General features: G+C 44.5%; 1 protein-coding gene across 3 annotated transcripts in view; it reads right to left on the reverse strand.

The window, feature by feature from the left end:
- Window positions 1–23,064, reverse strand: part of LOC311499184 (protein EFR3 homolog B) — a 37,396-nt gene extending 14,332 nt beyond the window's left edge. The window contains exons 1-7 of one of the 3 annotated variants that reach the window (XM_084560068.1): window positions 22,876–23,064; window positions 22,257–22,400; window positions 9,501–9,577; window positions 6,794–6,921; window positions 5,135–5,285; window positions 2,306–2,427; window positions 1,867–2,016 (exon numbers count right to left, since the gene is read on the reverse strand). In XM_084560068.1, the coding sequence (XP_084416194.1) occupies window positions 1,867–2,016; window positions 2,306–2,427; window positions 5,135–5,285; window positions 6,794–6,921; window positions 9,501–9,577; window positions 22,257–22,263 (635 nt within the window). In that variant the 5' untranslated portion in view covers window positions 22,264–22,400; window positions 22,876–23,064. Of the gene's footprint in view, window positions 1–1,866; window positions 2,017–2,305; window positions 2,428–5,134; window positions 5,286–6,793; window positions 6,922–9,500; window positions 9,578–21,302; window positions 21,422–22,256; window positions 22,401–22,542; window positions 22,703–22,875 lie in introns of those variants that run through there. The other 2 variants (XM_084560069.1, XM_084560067.1) reach the window with 2 other exon arrangements.
- Between the last annotated feature and the right edge of the window lie 264 nt (window positions 23,065–23,328).

The following is a 23,328-nucleotide window of genomic DNA, read 5'->3' on the forward strand; positions in this document are numbered from 1 at the left end:
TGATGAATCACGCTTTTCCATCTGGCAATCTGATGGACGAGTCTGGGTTTGGAGGTTGCCAGGAGAACGGTACATTTCAGATTGCATTGTGCCAACTGTGAAATTTGGTGGAGGAGGAATTATGGTATGGGGTTGTTTTTCAGGAGCTGGGCTTGGCCCCTTAGTTCCAGTGAAAGGAACATTGAATGCTTCAGGATACCAAAACATTTTGGACAATTCCATGCTCCCAACCTTGTGGGAACAGTTTGGAGCGGGCCCCTTCCTCTTCCAACATGACTGTGCACCAGTGCACAAAGCAAGGTCCATAAAGACGTGGATGACAGAGTCTGGTGTGGATGAACTTGACTGGCCTGCACAGAGTCCTGACCTGAACCCGATAGAACACCTTTGGGATGAATTAGAGCGGAGACTGAGAGCCAGGCCTTCTCGACCAACATCAGTGTGTGACCTCACCAATGCGCTTTTGGAAGAATGGTCAAAAATTCCTATAAACACTCTCCTCAACCTTGTGGACAGTCTTCCCAGAAGAGTTGAAGCTGTAATAGCTGCAAAAGGTGGACCGACATCATATTGAATTCTATGAGTTAGGAATGGGATGGCACTTCAGTTCATAGAACGAGTAAAGGTAGGTGAGCGAATACTTTTGGTAATATAGTGTATTTAGATCTGCGTATATCCATATAGTGGGAGTGACTGGGGCACCGAAACGCAGCCTCTAAATAACGCATTATCTGCCGTGAAACTTGTTCATTTCACCAATATTTTGTTATGATACGCTAGTGCTATTCCCCGTTGAGTCCGGAGTTACCTGTTATCATGATCCAGGGTCTGTGGATTGACCTACAGACCCCGGATGTCGGTTGGCTTGTTTACCTGTAATTTGCTACTGCTAGTTTTTTACAACATTGCTGAATATTTTTATACGAACCATAGCAGTAGCAAATTACAGGTAAACAAGCCGACCGTCGTAGGTGCGCACGTCGCTCAGAGACGACATCATCCAGGTCTGAAGACATCATCCAGGGTCTGTAGGTCAATCTACAGACCCTGGATGATGATAACAGGTAACTCCGGACTCAACAGGGGAATAGCACTAGCGTATCATAACAAAATATTGGTGAAATTAACTTTTTCGCGGCAGATAATGCGTTATTTAGAGGCTGCGTTTCAGTGCCCCAGTCACTCCCACTACATGGATATACGCAGATCTAAATATCTCCCAAAGGAATACAAATGACACCAAAGTTATATGAGTGAGTAAATTACTGTATTTTATGCCAGAAATAAGGTCCAGGTTGTAAAAAACAGTAGTTCCCCTGTAATACTTGCTACTACTATTATTCATCCAATATGTATCCACAAAAAAATATATGTGGCCTTTGTTGGGAGGAGATCAGTTTGAAATATGTGAGCTGTTAGATGAAGAGCTGCAGGCAAATCTGTGCAGTGCTGTGCACAGCATAAAATCTGATGAGGACGAGGTAGAGAGGCCAACTACTGATGGACTTCTTTATTAAAACGACAATAGTTCGTTTTGCTGCACCCAGAGCTCTGTGCCCTCTAGTATCAAACCACATTTTCTATTACTTGTAACTACGAGGGGTCAACAAATCAAGCCGGACTGAAAGGTTTAAGATTTTAAAGCAACAAGAATGGATGAGTAGAAAACACTGGACCATTCGGAAACGAAGAACTATAATAATAACTAAAAAAGCTGCAGGGAGAGGGTCCCCAATGAACGGCGATTGCGTCAAAAGGCTGCGCCGTGATTTGCTTCACTTTTGTCCCTGCCATTTTCATTTGTTGCACAGCTTAAATATGCGTTCACACTAAAAATGAAAAGCAAAATGTCTGAACAGTGCTCACCTCTCTGTACGCTCTCCGCTCTGCAGGTTGAAAAGCAGAGAGGGGACGATCTTGTCCATGTGCTGAGGGTCCCAGATGTTAGCCTGCAGCTCATCGTTCACGGTCTTCCTCACCACACCCTGCAGACCTTTGATACCCGCCATGCGGATCCTGGAGGCAGCAGTCACACAAGCATTGACATCAGAAATAGAAAGAGTATAAATAGATATAACTATAATCAGTAGATCCTATTTTTACCTAGCTTTTGTCTGTCTCTTATCTGTCTGTCTCTTATCTTCGCTCATCAACAAAACTATATATAAATTATCAAAGATGTCACTTAGTCTATTTTCGGCTGATGAATATGCTGACTTAGATCTTGTTTAAAGGATTTTTTTTTTAGAAAAGTAAAAAATAACGGTCTAAAAACAGCTGCTCAATCGAGCATCTGTCCACTCACTTGGTGCGTATGTCGGGGTCCTCGTAGCTTGAATGGCACATCTCACTGAAGCGCGACACAAAAAAGTCATAGCTGCGGTGGTAAGACGGCGTGTCCTCTTCTATGTTGGCAAACTTCACGAACTGATAACGGAAGAACAAGAGGACAAACTCATTTTTAAGTCAAACAGAAGCTCCAGAGATTTATGGTAATAAGTCATCTCCTCGAGGGCCCCAGTTTATTAAGAGCTTGATTTGATTAAATGCTCTTCAGTGAAATAACTCCAAACCTCAACGGTAAATATCTGCTAAATTAAAGCAAACTGTAGCTTCATAACATTTCATTAGGAGTGAAAAACACTGGGCCGAGGGGGGGGGGGGCTCTCCCGCTGGGCCAGAAAATGTCACGGTGTAAACAGGCTGACATTCAGCTTCACACCGCTCTCCAATTAATAAATTATGAACTGGATTTCCTCAGAATCAGGTTAGATCGTGATGCGACCTGCAGCAGCAATCATCTCGTAAGTAAGTCCGCCGAGCAGATGGTGATATCACCGAATAAATTTAAACTAAATAAATAAAAACACGGGCTGGATTAGTGCAGTTGCACAAAAGAGAAAAGAGTTTATGTTGAAAATTAAGATCTAAACAAGTCCTTGGTGAATTTTTTTGTATGGTGTGTATAAAATGAGTGGTTTTGAAATTAAATGAAGTATCCTTGAGGAAATTAAATGAAATGAGCTCTTCTCAAAGCTGCTCAGCTGCTGCTGCCGCCGCAATAAATTGCTGCTACAGCTGAGCAGCTTTTATGCCCAGAAGCTGCCCGGCATCACTGCCAGTAACACTGGGCAGCTTTCAGGTACTGATCTATTAACTGTGCTTCTGCTGAAGAAGAAGAGTCTATAGCTGATCGTTGAGAATAATGGCTAAAACTATAGTGGAGCCCAGAGGGTTTCTGCAGCAATCTCCTCCATCACAGAGGAATCCATACAGGTAACAGAGAATAAAGGTTTTAGGTCAGTGAAATAGAGCTCAGGAAAACCTGGCCAGGTTTGAGTCATGTAGTGATAAATTCTCTAATCCTCTCCTCTCACCTCTCGCTGACTCTGACCTGCTTCTCGTGAGTCATGCCGCGCACGCTATGATGGAAAAAAAAAAAAGGTGCCATGCGGCAGCTGACACGTGAACATATATAGGAATTTGTACGTGTAGTTCTGAGCACAAAGAAGCACGGGGCATTGTCCGCCCTGGGTGGATGTAGTTATTTCTCTTAATGTAATTTCACAGTTTGCACACAGGGTGTCACTTGTGCGCTGTGATTCATAAATGATGCATGTAGGAAGTATAGTCAGGTGGAAGGGGCTGCGAAGTGGAGGGGGCAAATTGTTTTTGACGATCGTACTGACAGCACTGGTTTAACCAGACACACGACATGTTGCTTTATGGTGCATGTACTAGAGCACACGTGTCAAACATACGGCTCGGGGGCCAATACCAGCCCGCCAGAGGTCTGAGAAGGCCCACGGGATGAATTTGCGAACTGCAAAAATTACATAGAAGACATTAACTGCAATTTTTCCAATAAAAGTAATTGCTATTCCTAGGGTTCACACAGACTTAGTAAGAGTTGTGGACATAAGACAACACTGAGACCTAGAACTAAACAGAAATTGCATTTCTTTTTCGTAAAAAAATGTCCAGTCATTAAATATAAACATTTTCAAAATGTACTTCTTTGCACTAAAACAAAGGGAAACATTTGGAGTTTTCGTTATTTATAGGTAAATATGCTATTGTGTTATTGGTCCGGCCCCCTTGACATCAAACTGTATGCTGTATGTGGCCCCTGAACTAAAATGAGTTCGACACCCCCGTACTAGAGAGTCGATCAGGAGCAATGAAAACCAAGGAACTAGGGATGCACCGAAAAATTTCGGCCGAAAAACCGAAAATGCACTTTTGGGCCATTTTCGGTTGTTGCTTGCATCATCACAACATCCTGTTTCGGCGATAAATTTTCGGCCCAAAACTGCATTTTTGGTTTTTTAGTCGAAAATTTTCGGACTTTTATCCCCGAAACAACACGTGCAAGCAACAACCGCAGCAATTTTCGGTCGAAAATGGCCCGAAAGTGCATTTTCGGTCAAAATTTTTCGGTGCATCCCTACAAGCAACCCAAATGACGACCTTTTCTATCAACCCTACAGGTCGCAGCTCATTTGAATGCAAATATTTAAATGAGCACATCTAATACTTGTTTTATGTGTATGGCTTATAGCTTTGCATTGGATGCAAGAGCTATTCACAGCATAAATCTTATAAGTGAGGAGCTAACATGTCTCGTCAGACTGTACAGATGACTGCAGAGCTTTGCCGGTGTAGTCTGCAGCTAATCTGATTCCCTTTACACGTCCACCGCTGACCTGTCCGACAGCACCGATAGCTGCTGCTGCTTCAGAGGATGCTCATCACTCTCTCTCGCTCCCAGAGCTCTGATCTTTCCGAAGCACTCACTCAGTATTTCCTCTCAAGGCTAACATCTCTTACTTTGTGCCATCACATTAGGGGAAAGGAAACGCTGCCCTGTCAACTTTTCATTAGATAATACCTCTAAATCCACTCAAATGGGTAGAATTTAATGCAGCAGAGAAGCTTAGAAACTAAGACATGCTTGCGACCAGCAGTCTGAGCGTACGCAGGGCTCTTATGAGGGAACACATTATTATTATAGCCAGGGGAGTGTTATTTTGTTATCGATAATGTAATGGAAAATTCTCCTCGCAGCAACCAGCAGTTATAAAAATACAAAACAAGACTCTTCAGAGTTAAAAATATAAACCCGAGTGCTCACCGAGTTGGTTCCTAAGATCTGCAGGTTGGGTTTATCTGACTCGAGCAGCTTGCGCACCATCTTCAGAAAGCTCTCCACAAACAGGTTGATGCTCTGGCAGTGACAGGCCATCAGCAGCTGGTCCAGGGCTTCCATGGCAATGCACACGTAGCTGCATTGGAGACAAGAGACGCAGGGGCGCCATTAACCCTGTAGGCAAATGCAATCTGTGTCTGGAAGAAACCAGGATGTGATAAGCTCTGCCAGACAATCTCCGGAGACTGACATATTCCACATATTTCAAGGGTAAATATTATCTGTACGAGGTGTTTGCGCTGCTGAGATTCATTACAGAGTGTCCTAGCCGTGAATCACGGAAAACAAGAACTTCCAAAGCACACAAAGTAAGAACAGACTGTACGGATGGAAACGGCTGTTGATGGAACATAACCAATCATGTTGTTTTTAACAAAAACAGCCCAATCTTTCCATCCTCAAATAACTGGTTATAATTTAATAGGGAGCAAATTACTCCAATATTACATTTTGAATATGATGAAGACAAGAATACACACCCAACAGAAACAAGAAGTGGATCTCTAAGTACAGACTGTAGTGTTTTAATGCTCTGATCTAGTGCTGAGATAAGAGCAAATCTCTCTTATGAAACAGCATCGCTTGCCCCACTTCTCTTCTTAATTCAAAGCAAAGTGGGCAAAACGGTTTTTTTTTTTCACCAGAATTTTAATGTAAATCTTTAAATTAGACGAATCAATCTGGGGCAAAGCATACATACATAAAAAGAGCAGACAGTATTTGTGAAGGCAGAGACGACTGACATGTTTAAAGGGGAATTACTGTTTTTTTACAACATGGACCTTATTTCTGGCATAAAATACGATCGTTTACTCACCCGTATAACTTTGGTGTCATTTGGAGTTGTTCGGACGATATTTAGATCTGCGTATATCCATATAATGGGAGTGAATGGGGCACCGAATGCAGCCTCTAAATAACACATTATCTGCCGCGAAACTCGTTCATTTCACTAATATTTTGTTATGATATGCTAGTGCTATTCCCTGTTGTGTCTGGAGTTACCCGTTATCATCATCCGGGGTCTGTATATTGACCTACGAACCTCTGACCTGAATGATGTCATCTCTGTAATTTCCTACTGCTAGTTTTTTGCAACATGGCTGAATATTTTTCCGATTCTGACGTTGTGGCTGAGGTCCTCGTTGAAAGGAGGATGCGGAGGCAGAGAAAGGAGCAGCTGGCCAAAGAAGAACAAACCACTGCACGTCCGCGAATAGATAACAGGTAACTCCGGACTCAACGGGGAATAGCACTAGCATATCATAACAAAAAATTGGTGAAATGAACGAGTTTTGCGGCAGATAATGCGTTATTTAGAGGCTGCGTTTCGGTGCCCCAGTCACTCCCACTATATGGATATACGCAGATCTAAATATCGTCCGAATAACACCAAAGTTATATGGGTGAGTAAACGATCGAATTTTATGCCGGAAATAAAGTCCAGGTTGTAAAAAAGGGTAGTTCCCCTTTAATGCAATTCAATTCCATTCAATTCCATTCAATTCCATTCAATTCAATTCCATTCAATTCAATAGTTCCCCTTTGAGACATTATCTCCGACTGGTGACAGCTGAAGCTCACCCATATCTATGTCGGGCCACATCCCTTGACAGCCTCTCAGACAGGTAGGCTCCGATACGGTCCAGCTTCTCTGGAGCCGACAAGGCGTAGAATGTCAGCTTCTCCATGTTGGCTTTGACCAGGCCATCCTAGGAGGGTGAGGGAAGGGAGACGGGGGAAAAGAGAAGAGAAAATAAGAAAGGTTAGGGTCTCATTTACTGTATATGTGAGTTTTCAGGTTGTAAAGAACTGGGGTTGATATAAATCTTTTTTTTTTTTTTGTCCAAAGGGTACAAGAATCATTCCATTGCTGGTTTAATGTGGGAGCGTGTGTGTGTACTGAAGCAAACACTTCATCTCAACCTAAAAACCCTGAAATAACTAGATCACCAAGTTTCACCTCCTACTTTCCCCCTTGACCTAATTCAGTGCTCTTCAGCTTAGTCAGGGGGAGGAGAGAGCTAAAAACATCTACAGTCCACTGAGATCCCATGTACATTTAGACAAGAACCAAAACAGGCAGTCAATAAATTAGCACGATGCTGGCTTTCTATAGAATTGTTGTGATTTAAGTACTCTGAATTAAGTACGGGATTAGTTTTACCTGAGGAGTATTTAAGTCCGCTCCACTTCTACCGATACGATGAACACATTAATGCACACCTAAATAAAACCCAACACATCAAAATATGCTGCTACGCTTAGTATCCACCTCATCATCCTTTGTAATTTTGTTCTTCTTACGGTTTTGAGCTTGTTTTGGGTCCGCATGCTCTACAGCAACATCTCGGCTTTGCGCCCAAACTGCAGTCCAACATTTGACTTATAACACACGCCTTTATTATAGTGAAAAGAGACAGACCCAAGCTGTAAAGGAAACAAAAAGGAAAGAGATGCTGATTTGCTGCCGGATTTTGTGTTATCACCGGAACATCTCTGCTAGGAGAAATGTCGTGATAGGTGATTTGCGGTGTGATTTGTACTTTACAAATTAGGGACATGGTTGTTTAAGATCATAGATGACCCCAGGTTATACTAGTCCTGTAGGAAAAATGGCTTTAGTCATACCCTACAAGCACTCTGTACATATCTAGGTGTGGCAACAGACATTTCTTCATAATTTTGATATCAAATGTTGATATTCCCAATTGCTTCATCCATTTTTAATTTCCTATATCAAGTTACTCTGACGGGACGGCACAGTGGAGTGGTTGTTAGCACTGATGCCTCACAGCAAGAAGGTTCTGGGTATGAATCCATCGGCCGACTGGGGCCTTTCTGTGTGGAGTTTGCATGTCCAGGGTGTACCCCACCTTTTGGCTAAAGCCCCCCCCCCCCCCCCCCCCCAACCCCAACCCTCCAGAGGACATGTGGTTACAAAAAACGAATGAAAGAAAGTTACTCTGTCTTTAGCTTGCAAAACTGCCATAAATCTCAGATGTTACCACTTGAACGTCAAACGTTTCGTGTACGCAACTTTCCTTGTAATAACCACAAGTTCCCAAGTTCCATTTATAGACAGCAGTACAAGTAGTTGTTGTTCTTCCCCGTCTATTATTATTTCTGGCAGGTCTGTAGCTCCACAGCGGGTCAAAAAAAGGCTCATATCCTTATTAATGTTGTGGGGCAATATAAATCATTTTATTTAGAGTCTGTGTGAATCAGATTTATTTCAGTCGGGTTTCTCTACATCTTCCTGATACAGCTAATGAAATGGGAGCCTCACTAGTGTCATTAGATGCAACTGTGTTTTTTCTTTTTTTGTAGCTAGGACACATCACTGTTGTGAAAAAAAATCCCTTTTCTCCAATCAGAGGGGTATTTCAAATATCTCTGCAGGCTGACAGCTCTGCTTCTGTCTGCTCGTCTAAACACCCTGCAGCTGGAATCAATAATCAATCACACAGCCAGAATACTGCAGCATCAATCACGGCATTTAAGCTATTAATGTACTGTACTGTACAATGGGGGCGTGTTGTGTGTACAGGTTGCACAGACATACCGCCAGTTGCTTGGGACATACAGTAAATGTACAAACGCGCCCACATGCTGCACAGTGTGACATAATTTTGAATGAACATTTTTTTTTCCAGGCGGCTTCATTATTCCCTGGCTGCTGGGGCACCATTAGTTACAGACCAAGCGGCTTAAAGCCAAACTTAGAACCCTTTATTTTTGGGAGCACAGTGTGCAGGTGTTCTCACACAAAAAAAAATGCATTAGCATTCTCCTTTATTGCGGTTTTGGCCGCAGATCTGAAAGGTAAAGTAGGTTACTGCAGCAGCACAGAGACGCGCATGAAAAGTTTTTCCTCTGCAACAAATCAGCTCCTTCATCTCCACCAAGATGAAATTCTCTTTATGACTCATCTGCATTAGATCTCGGGTTAATGACAGAAAATAGACGCTAAGATGAGGTCTGTGGTTTGGCACCGGCTGCTTTGAAGAAGAAAGTTGTGTGTGGAGGCGGCGCAATGTTGTTTCCTTGCTACCTCTACCTCACGCTTCCCAAATCTAAGATATGATCATAACGGGATATATTTACCTGCAAAGGCACAACAGATGTAAAGCTAGCAGCTAAATGTTTAGGAAGTAAATTAATCAAACGTCAAATGATGTCTCTGTGTAATAATGCAGTCAACAGGCGAATGCTGTATCTACTTCCAACACAGAAGACGTGAAGACGAGGCATTACTAAAGAAATATGAAGTGTTACTTGAGCATCTCACCTCTGGGTCTTCTGGGAAGATGTTGTCTACTAGTCTCTTGTACCGAGGCCTGAGTGCCCCGCAGCAACCACAAACCCCTGAGGAGGAGGCAGAGGAGAAAAACAAAGAGAGAGATGGTCAATTAGACTTGTATAATACGGCTGACGGATACACAATAAAGCCAACAAAGAGAGAGAATAATAACGGTAAACATCCATTTTCTGTGGGCGCGCCACTTGTCTGTACCGTGTCTGGCTGCGCAAATGAGATAAAAAGCCGCTGAAGTAATAAAGCAGATCTCAGATCAACCACTTGTTCCACATTCAAAATTACGGTGCTTTCACATTGCTCCAAAACTGGGAGCACCCCCCCCCCCCCCCCCCAGGTTGCAGTCGCTCACCAGAGTGATTCATTTGCGGAGAGAACATACGTTACCCACTGATACGACTACCCTTATAATTATATAACTCTGCAGTTTACCCGATGCATCTTCAGAGGAGGAACTGTCAGGTGCACAACAGTGCACAGTATCCAGACAGGCTATAATTATATAACCAAGCCGTTTACCTGATACATCTCTGGAAGGGAAACTGACAGCAGCAGTGAGTGTTCTCAGCATATACATTAAAACATTTTCTATGTGTAGCCGAGTTGCTCGGTCACATACAGAAAACTTGCACATGAACACGGCAGATGTTCCATTTTTAATTCGATTATCTCCTGAAATATGGATTTCGCACAAAATTATGACCAATCACAAAACATTTTGCAAGTGCACAGTGTTGAGGGCGTCACAGCTTTGTCTCGATTGCCCATTGATCACAAACCGAACCAAGGTTAAAGGGGAACTACTGTTTTTTTACAACCTGGACCTTATTTCTGGCATAAAATACGATCGTTTACTCACCCATATAACTTTTGAGTCATTTTTAGTCCTTCGGAAGATATTAAGATCCAGTGGAGCGCCACGTATATTCATATAGTGGGAGTGAATGGGGCACCGAAACGCAGTCTCTAAATAACACATTATCTGCCGCGAAACTTGTTCATTTCACCAATATTTTGTTATAATATGCTAGTGCTATTCCCCTTTGAGTCCAGAGTTACTGTTATCATCATCCAGGGTCTGTAGATTGACCTACTAACCTCTGACCTGAATGATGTCATCTCTGACGGCTTGTTTACTTGTAATTTGCTACTGCTAGTTTTTTGCAACATGGCTGAATATTTTTCCGATGCTGAGTTTGCGGATGACGACTTTGTTTATGATGGACGTCCGTTTTGAGCCAGAGTATACGGATGAGGAGCTCGTTGAAAGAAGGATACGGAGGCAGAGAGAGGAACAGCTGGCCAAAGAACAACAAAACACTGCACGTCCGCAAATAGTTACTGCTGGTGAGGTAACTCTGGACTCAACGGGGAATAGCACTAGCGTATCATAACAAAATATTGGTGAAATGAACGAGTTTCGTGGCAGATAATGTGTTATTTAGAGGCTGCGTTTCGGTGCCCCATTCACTCCCACTATATGAATATACGTGGTGCTCCACTGGATCTTAATATCTTCCGAAGGACTACAAATGACACCAAAGTTATATGGGTGAGTAAACGATCGTATTTTATGCCAGAAATAAGGTCCAGGTTGTAAAAAACGGTAATTCTTCTTTAAGTTACTCCCTGAATCGGACCAAAATATAAACGTCAAAAATCCCTTTTTGTAGAATGAGTTAAAAACCTCAATGCAGTGATTAAGAGTTTCAGTACTGTATTGGTTAAATGCCAGACCAACAGGTAATGACTTCACTTCAAATACACGACAGATGGTTTAAAAGTAAGTTGTAGGAAATTAACTCCCAATACCAATCATTTGACATTGCAGTCAAATTTGCTGCAGCAAATAAAATAAGTTAACGTGCACCGACCAGCAATTGTCAATTACTGTTGAGTCATTACTTAAGTGGTGCAATTAAATCTAAACATACACGGTAATTTCATTATAGCTTCGTGAAGCCCGTTGGCAGGTAAAAATTATGTGCCAGGGAAAGAAGAGTACGAAATACTTCTCTACACTCCCTGAATAGAAGCAGACAACACAGACTAACGGAAGGCCACAGCAAGCATCCACAACACTGCAAAGTCACGTACCCAACCATGTCAGTGCTGGCACAGTACAATCACTCAAACTTGTGAATCCAAGATCAAAACATGAAGACACATTAATCTTTTTGAAGCTCAGCTGGCACATTCACAGTCTGTTCCTGCACTCTTGTACAATAACAGCCTCTTTTTCTTTTTTTTTTGTTATTTCTCCGCACAAACACACGCCAAGACAAGATGAAAGAATCCGAGAAAGGCAAGATATGGAAGGAATGTGGTCACAAGACAACTGCACTTCCAACAACGCCACTCAGATGATACATGCGGGCACAGACTCCGTGTCTTCTGTTAGTCGAGATAAGCCTCGATAACGGCCGTTGTGAACAAGAACACACGGTGTGGACGGGGATTTTGTTCTGACTTTGCATTGAGGGGGGAAAGCAAGCTAAACAGCCGGAGAGAGCCGAATTCTGATTGGCTGGGAGAATTCAGCAGTGGTGAGTCATGAGGGGACCATGGGAGAACGGAGAAATGAAAAAAGGGATAACTTCCAAAAGACTCCTCCAAAAAATAAAAAATAAATCAATCTCTTAACCCCCTCAAGCAGCTCTGCATAACAATGGCTACCCTCCTGCCTCTAAAAACACACCATGTGACATTGGGAGTCAAAAAAAAAAAATAGTAGGTCATTACCCTGTCCGCACTGCAGTGAAGTAATGAATGGTGTGTAGTGTGACCCTTCAAACGGGGACATGGGAATTTACTGTACGTTAAACAAAAGCAAAACAATCTGCGGATAAACAGCTTTTCTTCCGTCTTTCCTTCCTTCCTCTGTTCCAGCAGCGTTTTCCTTCCTTTTCACTGATGTGGCACTAAGGCCCCTTATTCTGAAAGCGCACATTAGCAAGATTACTGGTGCCCAATTGCCTCCATTATCGACCAGCGTGCTGTAAATATCCCGTGACTCAACACCAAGACGTATATTTATATTTGCAAAAGCTCTTTAACCAACACCGATCAACACTATGAGACACCCAGGCTCACACAGAGACAAAGATTGTCCAAAATAGCCGTCTACCCGTGTCATTTGTCCTAAATCACAGAAAAGTATACCTTTACTGAAATATATTTTTATTTCCAGGTGAATTTTCCACATCCTTGCAGCACAAAGAACCAACATAGAATATATTAGTCCTGCAACTAATGATTATTTCCACGATCAAATGAAGCAACAACAATTTTCTCCATGAATTGATAAATCGTCACCGTCCAACATTTCAAAATTGTACAGAGGATAACAAAAACGTGAATGTGAATTAATTATGTGGATGTCGAGGACTACTTGATATTAAAAGACTTTTTGTGTCTTCTCAGCGTGGGGATTATCTAGACAACTAGCATTCAGTTGCCTTCTAGCATCAATGAATGACCCCTGGAGGAGGGCAGCAAGAGCAGGCAGGATGTCCAATGAAAGTTTTTGAATAGTAAAAAGCATCTTTAACATCTTAAAGGGGAACTACTGGACCTTATTTCTGGCATAAAATAAGATCGTTTACTCACCCATATAACTTTGGTGGGATGTGGAGTCGTTCGGAAGATATTTAGATCTGCGTACATCCATATAGTGGGAGTGAATGGGGCACCGAAACACAGACTCTAAATAACGCATTATCTGCCGCGGAACTCGTTCATTTCACCGATATTTTGTTAAACAAAATCGTCGTCCACAACCTCAGAATCGGAAAAATATTCAGCCATGTAAAAACAGCCTTGCAAAAAACTAGCAGTAGCAAATTAGGGGGTGCGCGCGGCGCTCAGAGATGACATCATCCAGGTCAGAGGTTTGTAGGTCAATCTACAGACCTCGGATGATGGTAACAGGTAACTCTGGACTCAACGGGGAATAGCACTAGCGTATCATAACAAAATATTGGTGAAATGAACGAGTTTCGTGGCAGATAATGCGTTTCGGTGCCCCATTCACTCCCACTATATGGATATATGCGGATCTAAATATCTGACGAACGACTACAAATGACACAAAAGTTATATGGGTGAGTAAACGATCGTATTTTATGCCAGAAATAAGGTCCAGGTTGTAAAAAAACAGTAGTTCCCCTTTAAATAGTTAAAGGCTCTCCCATTTCAAGGTGTCGTTCTGCTCTGTTAAAAGTTCAGCTTAACTCCGCAGCCAGAGTTGTGTTGGTGCTTATCTCCGAGAGCCGTGCGTCTATTCATAGCGCTGCTCCACTCTCCTCCATCACTTCACACACTAATGAGGCCTCTGCGCCCCTCACTACCGTCTTCCTGCGCCCACCTAACCTTCCTCTACCTCCTTCAATCATCCTCGCCGCGCTGGCCCAGGGCCCGAGTTTACGAGTCGCCGATGAATTAACGACCGTCCGGAAGGTCCCGGGTGTAGAGAGGGGAAAAAAAAAAAAAAGGTGGAGGACAAAGAGTGACAGGGGCACGGACAGGGACGAAAAGAAAAAGATAGAGATGGAAGTGTGATGGGGGAGGGAGGTGGTTTGAGATGCGCTGCATGAGTCACAGATTAGCGCTACTTATTGCATCTTCTCTATGTCCAGCACAAATCTGTCCTGTCCTCTCTGTAAGCTGTTAAGGATGGGGATTTTTGGAGAGTTGACGGATAACACGGGGGAAGTTTATTTAGACGGAGAAGCATTACCGTTCCAAAGACTCGCACAAATTTCTAACAGCAATTTCCATGCAATTTAATATTCCTGCAGTGCACAGCAAGCACCTGCATTTTTTCACGGCTTTGGATCAAATCATTTTTTATAGGGAATGTAGTATAGTTTTTGTTTTATGCCAGCTGGCAGGTCAATTGCACGAGACAGCAAAAACTGAATTTGTAACTAAAGACTATTCAGTAGAAGCATGGGTGTGGCTCAAAGTTGCACATTAAACCTGCAGGTCACTGTTAAACAAAACTGCTACCACTTAAAACATTTACATAATCTTCAGAACGTGCTGCAGCGCCACATCTCAAATGGAAATTACTCCATCTGACTCGCTGGCACAGAAAAAGCCTCAGTTTTGTTTCGGGCTTGAGTAAGAAATGAGGAGATTGTCACGGGGGTTCGGCGACGAATGATGGGTTAGTGTAGAGAAACGAAGGAAAAAAAAAAAGCCACGAGAGCGCAACAAGGTGGGTGGACGAGGATTTGGATGACAGCGGTGAAAAGCAACACATAGCAGGGGGGTCTCACGACATCCGCCCACTCTGCGTGGCAAGCTGACAACACGTTTAGGGGCCGGACGCCGACGTCCTCCACATCTCCACGCACGCACAACACACGCTCATGTGCAAAGCCACGTCGGGAACTTGGTCGCACACACTCTCACGATCTTGAAATCGCTGGTGTCTGGTAGATGCAACTAGACAATAAAGGGGGGCGGGCGTCTCTCGAGGCGTAATTGGGGAGCTGAGCTGTCACGGATGCTCGTCCACAGACACGAGTGCATGCGCAGGAGAGGGGTCTCCCTCCCCTAAAATCAAAAACGACAAGGAGCTAGCTAATCACAAATCTATTTTTACCATCGTAACAATGGGCCGGTACATTAACAGATTACACTCTCCATTTCCCTCAGGATGCCAGCTTAACATTTCCACATTAGGCTGAGACAGAGAGAGAGAGAGATAACTGGAAAAAGCAGGCGAACAAAAAAAATACACAGCTACAGAATACACGTTTCTGCACGATAATAAAGAAAAATCCACAAAAACACAAGCGTTTATACGATTCATGTGCCGTGGCTTTGCTCATATAGGCTGTGGACAACAGCATCAACACCAAAACACACAAACACAAGGTGGTGTGTGTGTGTGCGACTGGAAGCCCCGTGCATCTTGTTGTGTTATATCTGCACCTGCTGTCCCAAAGCTGCTCCGTTGCGTCCAAAGTCACATGGCGGATGAGACGGATTAAATATAGTCGCGACACCATGGAAAGGCAATATCAAACGCATTTGGGATCTGCGTGGGTGTGTGTGTGTGTATGTTTGCAAGAGAGAATGCACGAACGAGATAGAGACAGAGATAGAGAGAGACTCAACTGTCACAACCGTCTCAAATCCACCTGGGGTCATGCAAAAGCACTGGTTTTGCAGGCCGCGCTCACAGGCACACGCACAAACACACACACACACACACACACACAGGAGCAAACTGTGTGCAAACACAGCGAGGCCGCAGTCGCCAAACGTGCAAGAATAAAGTCACTTCTCCGCGACGGTTACGAGAGCTCGCAAGCCTTCAGGGGTGTCGTTACGTAACGCGGAGGGGCGGGGAGGCAAAGTCCTGCTATTTTTACATGGGCAAACATCTTTTTAAGCGGCGGGTTCTTGAGGTGAAGTACGAGAGGATCTACAAACTGGGGTGGTGGGGGGTGGGGGGGCAGGGAACGAGACAACGGGCTCGGAGAGTGTAATCACACAGCGAATAACGAGCGAGGCCGATTCAGCGGCCAACCGACGTGCACATTAAGCTGTCAGCGAGTTTGGGTAAGCTGTAGTGCAGATGAGGATGGGGAGGACAGAGGGGAAGAGGCTGAGAAGTGTGACACGGAGCAAGACGTGTTTTTGCCGCCGAGGCAAGCCGAGAACGACGGCTACTCGAACGTGTCGCCTGTATAACCACCACAATGACGACGAGCGCCCGCTGTTAAGAAGCTACCCAACACAAACACACGCTTTCCATAGGCACATGTGCGGGACATGCATCTTTTTTTTTGAGCCAATTAATCCCCGAGTCAGATTCAGAGCGCACGCTTGAACCGGCGTGGGTGGCGGTGGCGGCGGCGGCGGCGGCGGCGGTGAACACGACTGATGTCCAAACCCAGCTGCCAGCAAATCCTCACAAGGCCGACACGACACGCTGTGAATCACTGTCACACAGGCGCTGGAAACCGGTGCTATGAGAGACTCACCAGGCCAGATTTCCATTTCCATACACTTAGTGCGCTGCAAAGAAAGAAAAAAGAAAAAGCCTCTCTCTCTCTCTCTCTGTCTCTCTCCTGTGTTGATAACACACTAGCTCTCCAGCCAAGGTCTTTTTTCCGTCAATAGTCTGTAAACTCAAAGCAAAGCTGGGTAAATTTTTAATTAGCACTAATCAATGGACTATATATCAAGACGCCAGAGTATCCCGAGAGCTGCAGTACGTTTACCGAGGGAGGTGTGTCAAGATTGGAAGGAAAAACAAAAAAGGAAAATGTCAATTTAACACTAGCACGCGTGCTTCTCGTCCTGTTTTCTAATAACACACCACCTAATACATTGAAGGAGCTTAGAAATCATGAAGAAACGACGAGGAAATTAACAATCCATACAGGAAGTTTGAGAGCAAGTCCACCACACAGACAGATAAAGTTAGCAACGAACTGGAATTAGCGGAGAACTGCCACCACCCGATAACAATAACAGAAGGAAAAAAAAACAACTTAAGCGTCCGTTACCGAAAATAAACATCCTCAAAGCAGAGTCTCCTTTTAGTCTACCGCTGTCATTTAGCCGCAGAGTGTCCTTCTCGCAAGAGTTCCCGTAGCACACTTTTCAGGAGACGTTACGCTCGCTGTGACAGCTGCAATCCGGCGCGAGGAAGCCAAGGAGGAAGCGTGTTTGCAGAATGCGGGAGAACTGGCTGAACGTGAACGCTTCACATCGCACACATGCTTACAGAGAAGCCTAGAGAGGACGCGCCGGTAGGAGAGGAAGAAAAACAAATAAATAAATGATTGTGGTCCTTACCGTACATCGATCGTGATGTTGGGAGTCAAAAAAAAAAAGACGCTTGTGTGTGTTTCCTTAACGCTGCTTCAGCTCCTCATGCAGACACACCGCCGTGCCAAAGAGGGCATTGAAAACGCACACAAAACACACAAACACACACCACACACACACACAGACAAACAGACAGACCCGCTCCACTCCGGGATGAATGCCTGCACGTGCGCTCGGAGCTAAAAGGAATATGAATTTGCGCCGTGATTGGTGCAGCGCCTGGCTCGATGCGATGACTTAGAGGCACACACACACTCTCTCACTCTCTCTCTCTCACTCTCTCTCTCTCTCTCTCAGTGCCATGCAGACACGCAGAGGCATTTACACACTAGCGCACAGAAAGGGAGGCAGAAAGGCAACGTCAGAGGAGAGCGTGCCGCGATGACCTTGGATTTTCCCATTCTTCTGCAACAGCCCTCTTTCTCCGGAAAAGGGGTGGAGGAGGGGGGGGGGTGGAGGGTGCAGATTTCACATGCAGCCGCACACACAAACACACGCCCACCTCGCCTCTAATCAATCTCTCGGCTGCAGAGAGCAAAAAAAAAAAAAACAGAGAAAGGAGAGAGAGAGAGACAGTGGAATAAGAGGGAAATGTGCATCACAGGGATGGAAAGGGAGAAGACCTCCCTCCCACGCAATCTCCTCCTCCTCCTCCTCCTCCTCCTCCTCCCCGTCCTCCTCCCCCGCCCCGGCCACAAGCATCACCGTTTCCCTCATTAATCTTCCCGTCTCTCCTGCTTTACTTACTTTCAGTTTTTCCCCTCTACAGCCACATCTTTCCCTTTTAAAGACAGGAAATTAACGTTTACTCCGACAACAACAACGGCTTAAAACACTTAAAATCTGCTGCATTTGAATATAACCGTCCCAAATCTCCCTTCATTACTGTTATAGTGTTCGGTTAACGTTGAAACAGAGTAAGAAAGGAGATAATTCAACTGCATGAGTATTTTGGAGGACGCCGTTAAAAACAGGATTGAATTAAACACAGAAGCTTAGTTATCTGTGACAGTTATGTAGGCTAGCCCAGTGACTAAAACACAGCCGGAGGGGGGGGGGGGGAGAGGTCAATAAAACAACACAATTCAATAGTACTACCGTCCACACAACCTCCGAAATGAAAACACAGTTGAATTAACAGCAGACATTTTAAACCGATACTGAACACTGCAGCCGTCACGGAGCCGAGGTTTAGTGCAGGACTGCATTCACTTTCACTGGTGTACCTAATGAACTGGCAAGCCACTTACTTGTAATCTGCCACCTTTTTCACTCAGACTACAGTGTAGAAAGTGTGTGGTTATGTAACCATGTGTACTGATTTATGCAATTTAAAAAAAAAAAAAAAAAAGCTGCTGCACTGCAAAACAAAAGATGACAAGAGATCATATCTCTTTTTTTTTGGCTACAATAAGGAAATCTGCAGTAGAACTGGATGCCACGGCGTCCTTATAAAATCAATAATGAATAAACGGCATATAATTTATTCCCATTCATTCTCTTTGGTTAAAGGTGCAGTAGGCAGGATTGCGAAGATCCAGGACTTAGCCAAAAAATTTGAACATCGACAACTTCTCAGTCCCGCCCCTCTTTCCGCTAAAGCCCAAGACGGCCTCCCAAGCCCCTCCCCCCACAAGGGGGAGCTGTGCACGATAGAGCGCGTGCATATTGGCCCTGGAATACTGTGCACGAGCAGAGAACCGAGAGAGAGCGAGTAAACAAACTAGCATGGAACACACCAACGTAAGAACAACAAAATAGTTTTTATAATACCCTTCGTTATTGCTAAATAATTTTAGGTCAAAATATTTAGCAATAGTCAACTTTAGGACAAAACCAAGGTTAGGATGTTTCTGAAAGTAGCCTACATCGGTGATGTTTGCTATCAGTAACAGTTAGAAGCATTCATTGTGGCGTTTTATTCCACAGTTTAGACTTATCAATTTGTTATGTGGTAGATATATGACCGCTACCTGTTGATGTGGTTAGACGTTTGAGAGTGAAGCTGAGGCACAGGCCTCAGACGAGGATTACGTCCCGGCTCCTTCTACACGACCGCGGCCAAGTGCGTGTCCATGAGCAGTGATTGACACTCTGTTAGATACACCCCTGGACGTGATTGGTGCATCTGAATGTGGAGCGCTGGATGTCTTACAAATCGCGCTACAGGCTCTAGGTGGGGCCAGAGGAGCCGAATTTTTTTTTAAATGACCTGCTTTATGCAATTATACTTGAACATAGGGTCAGTTTCAGCAAATATGACAGAAAGTTAGTTTTATAAATCTTTCCTACTGGACCTTTAACAGTTTTTCATTCATTCATCTTAAGGGTCGCGGCGTCTGCTGGAGCCTATCCCAGCTGTCATCGGGCGAGAGGTGGGGTACGTACCTGGACAGGTCTCCAGTCTATCACAGGGCTAACACAGAGAGACTGACAACCATTCACACTCACACTCACACCTACGGCCAATTTAGAATCAGTTAACCTAATGAACATGTCTTTGGATGGTGGGAGGAAGCTGGAGTACCCAGAGAGAACCCACGCAGACACAGGGAGAACATGCAAACTCCACACAGAAAGGCCCATGGATTCAAACCCGGAACCTTCTCGCTGTGAGGCATCAGTGCTAACCACCTCTCCGCTGTGCCGCCACAGTCGGCATTTAAAAAGACAAAACCGAGACCCATCATTACCCCCACCCCTAAACGTTCAGCTGCCACTGAGACTGAGCCGTGACTGGTTCGATGAACGGAAGATGGAGTTGGGCGACTGTTTAAAAGAGATTCCAGTTAGGCTTCAGCCTTGCACAAAATAAAACTAAAACAGTCAACGGCATCACACTATAGCTCCGGCGAAATCAGCTGAGACGCTTCTCCTCGTTCTTGCATGACACCAGAATCAATTTTGATTCTGAACCGTCCGCCACAAAGCAGACGGTTCAAACAGGGAGTGGTCGGTCGGTGTGTGCGTTGTCCCTGACTACACCGTTTAATTTCCTCACAAGTCTGTAGGCATTGTCTAGATTAGTCCGGACCAATATCCTATGCAGAGTGGACACATGATGGACAGAGAGCATTTTATTAATGCAAACTTTTATGAAACAGTTAATGCTGAAAGCTATTAAATTACCTGGGCTGAAGATAAATCAGATTTCCCTTTAATTGACCTTTGGCTAAGCCCCGCCCCCCTTAGTTACTGTTGCCACGTCCGACATTCTCTTCTGGGCTGTGGTTTTCTGGTTATCTATAAGGCTCTGGTATCAATATCAAGGAGCAACACTGTTCATGCAAAGCTGGGTACGTCTCTATTCACTTCTATAATCGTTATTACGAAGCAAACAGACTAACGTTACGCACGTATGCGTTGTATTTCTTCAGCGTGTGCTAGCGTATCAACAACTATGCAACTTAAGCTGTAACGGTGATGTTTTGGTTAGCTCCACAGGGTTTTGCGCGCACATCATTGGGCTTATCCGTACCCTGGATGCTGTATATATACCGACAGTATAGCCTGCCGAGACCGAAAATATGAGACGCCTGCGTTAAAGTCAATGGAGCGCTGTGAAAAAGTGTCGGACCCCTGTGGGAGCTCTCTTGGCTGTGATTGGTCAATCTACATTCTAGGGCGGGGCTTAGCCAAAGGTCAATTGGGCGAAACTGTGCAACACCAATCTGTGCTAAACTCTTTTCAGTCTTGGCCTCTCAAGTGTCCTCAAACTAAAACATGAGCTCAGTCTGTTTCATCAGATTCAGACGCTGTCCGCAGTAAGTCAAACTTCTTTTTTGTTTTATATCTTCGATTATATCGATGAAAGCAACTTTTCGGGGGGAACAATTCTCTGACTCAGAAACAAACACGGACCAGAGAGAGAGGGAGAGAGAGAGAGATAGAGAGAACAGAAGAGCTGCTGTTTTCTCTTACCCTTGCCAACGCGATGGTCCAGGAGGGTACGGCAGTCCAGTGCCAGCCTCTGAGTGGATGGGACATCAGGCGCAGGCAGAGGCATGGCAGGCAACAAACTTGCATGCACTCAAGACACACACACACACACACACACACACAGACACACACTACTCCCTTTCACACACGCAGAAGCCTCTCAAACCGAAGCCAAAAACACGTGTAGAAATCGCAACCAGACTAGCAACACTTATGATTATTTAAAAAAAGTAAAGGCTGCAACAAACTCTGCACACCTCCACGCACAAACCTAAACTTCTTTCCCAGTCAAGACCAAACAGTGTGACGTTTTCGAAGCAGAACGAACTCACAAATCCACCACGAGTTGCTGCTGAACTCCAACTTGCACGTCCCCCTTGCACGTCTCAAGGCATCTTAGCAATTTCTGTTAGTACATAGGAAGGTTGTCCGCATTAACGAAGAGATTAGCGATTAGTCCTTCAATAGCAGCTCTCTCTCTCTCTCCTTCTCTCTGTGTCTGTGTGTGTCTCTCATTAATAAACATCTCACTGACACAATGGACCTCACTATCCCCCCGGAGAGAGAGGGTGGTGGTGGAGAGAGGCAGGGAAAGAGGGGCACCGCCGTGGGACGGCAAGCAATTCAGCCAGTGGGCTTGAGGTTCAAGGAATGTGGCCGTGAATGTCAGTGGATCCCACCACAGGGGGGAAATGACTGCTGGGTGTTTTCAGTGTAAGTTCACACATCACACACCTGGCTGCAGGGCCTCACACACACACATACACACCTGGAAACCTGCTGCAATGCACGTGTTGGTTTATTTGTGAAATTTTAGGTAACATCCTCAGGTGGGTTTCTTCTTTCTTTTTTTTTTTTTGTTTAGGTTTGGAAGCACACGAATCATCTCTCTCCAGGCTGTGCTGGAGCAGGTGTAAAAAGCTCGGTGTTACTCACCTGTCATATTGGATATTAGTCAGAAGGAGGCGCAGCTCTTCCAGGTCCAGAGGGACGGGGAGACGGGCGGCGCTGCGGCCCGGAACGGAGCTTCCACCGGGGGGGTTCGAAAATCAGGAAATCCGCCGGATTGTCTTGGGCCTGCTGAAGTAACGGCGCTACAATTAGCCGAACCGCTAACGGACACTGTCAATATTTTTATAATATTTTAACCTTTCAAAACGAGGCCACGTCAAGTAGTAGTATTACTTTCATGACCAGAGACAAAGTCAGCGGTGAAATTTACCCGACTACATCCGGACAGGAAACTCAAATCATGAATTAAACTAACAACACGTTAGCAACGCTAGCTACCTCGCGATTTGTTCATACGCTATTTCGCCACTTCCTAGAGATTGTAATGATGTTTAAGCGAGATACAACGGGATCTTAATCGAGCAAGAGAAACTCGTATTATTAAAACGCAGACACCCCCTCAGAGTTAAGCTGGTAGCCCCTCAGTGCTACTAGCTAAACATGCTAACGTTAGCCTAGCTTGCTTGTCTGCGTTGCTAAACGACGAGCCCCCTCCCTCCCAGTCTGCCCTAATCGGAACAACGTTTGCCGGCGTCTCTCTTACCATGAAGTGGACAAAATTAAAATCCTTAAAGCGTGTGGCATGCGGGCACTTCAAGTCGGACACGTTGCAAAATAATCAACATTCATGTAGTTTAGTCCTCTGGCTACCAAGCTGTTACTGGCTAGCTGTCAATGTGTGACAGCCCACCACCACTGGACACCAGCTTTAGTCATGTTGGAGCAGCTACACGTCCCACCGGATCTGCCCTTTCATTTCTTTAATGGAGGGATTAAAGATTACCTAAATGACAAATAAAAAATAAGTAGAACCACTTCATAATAAATATCACAACAATTAATGCAAAAACAGGAATAAGAAAACCTTTATTGTCCCACAATGGGGAAATTGCAGTTTGCAACAGCATGCAGAAATGACAGAGATAGACATATTGCGCAGACTGGTGTTATTACACCATAAGGTGTGTAATAATATTGCACATATTAGGAGTGCTCG

Source organism: Chelon labrosus (assembly GCF_963514085.1).
Source record: "Chelon labrosus genome assembly, chromosome: 14".
In the NCBI taxonomy this organism is placed as follows: domain Eukaryota; kingdom Metazoa; phylum Chordata; class Actinopteri; order Mugiliformes; family Mugilidae; genus Chelon; species Chelon labrosus.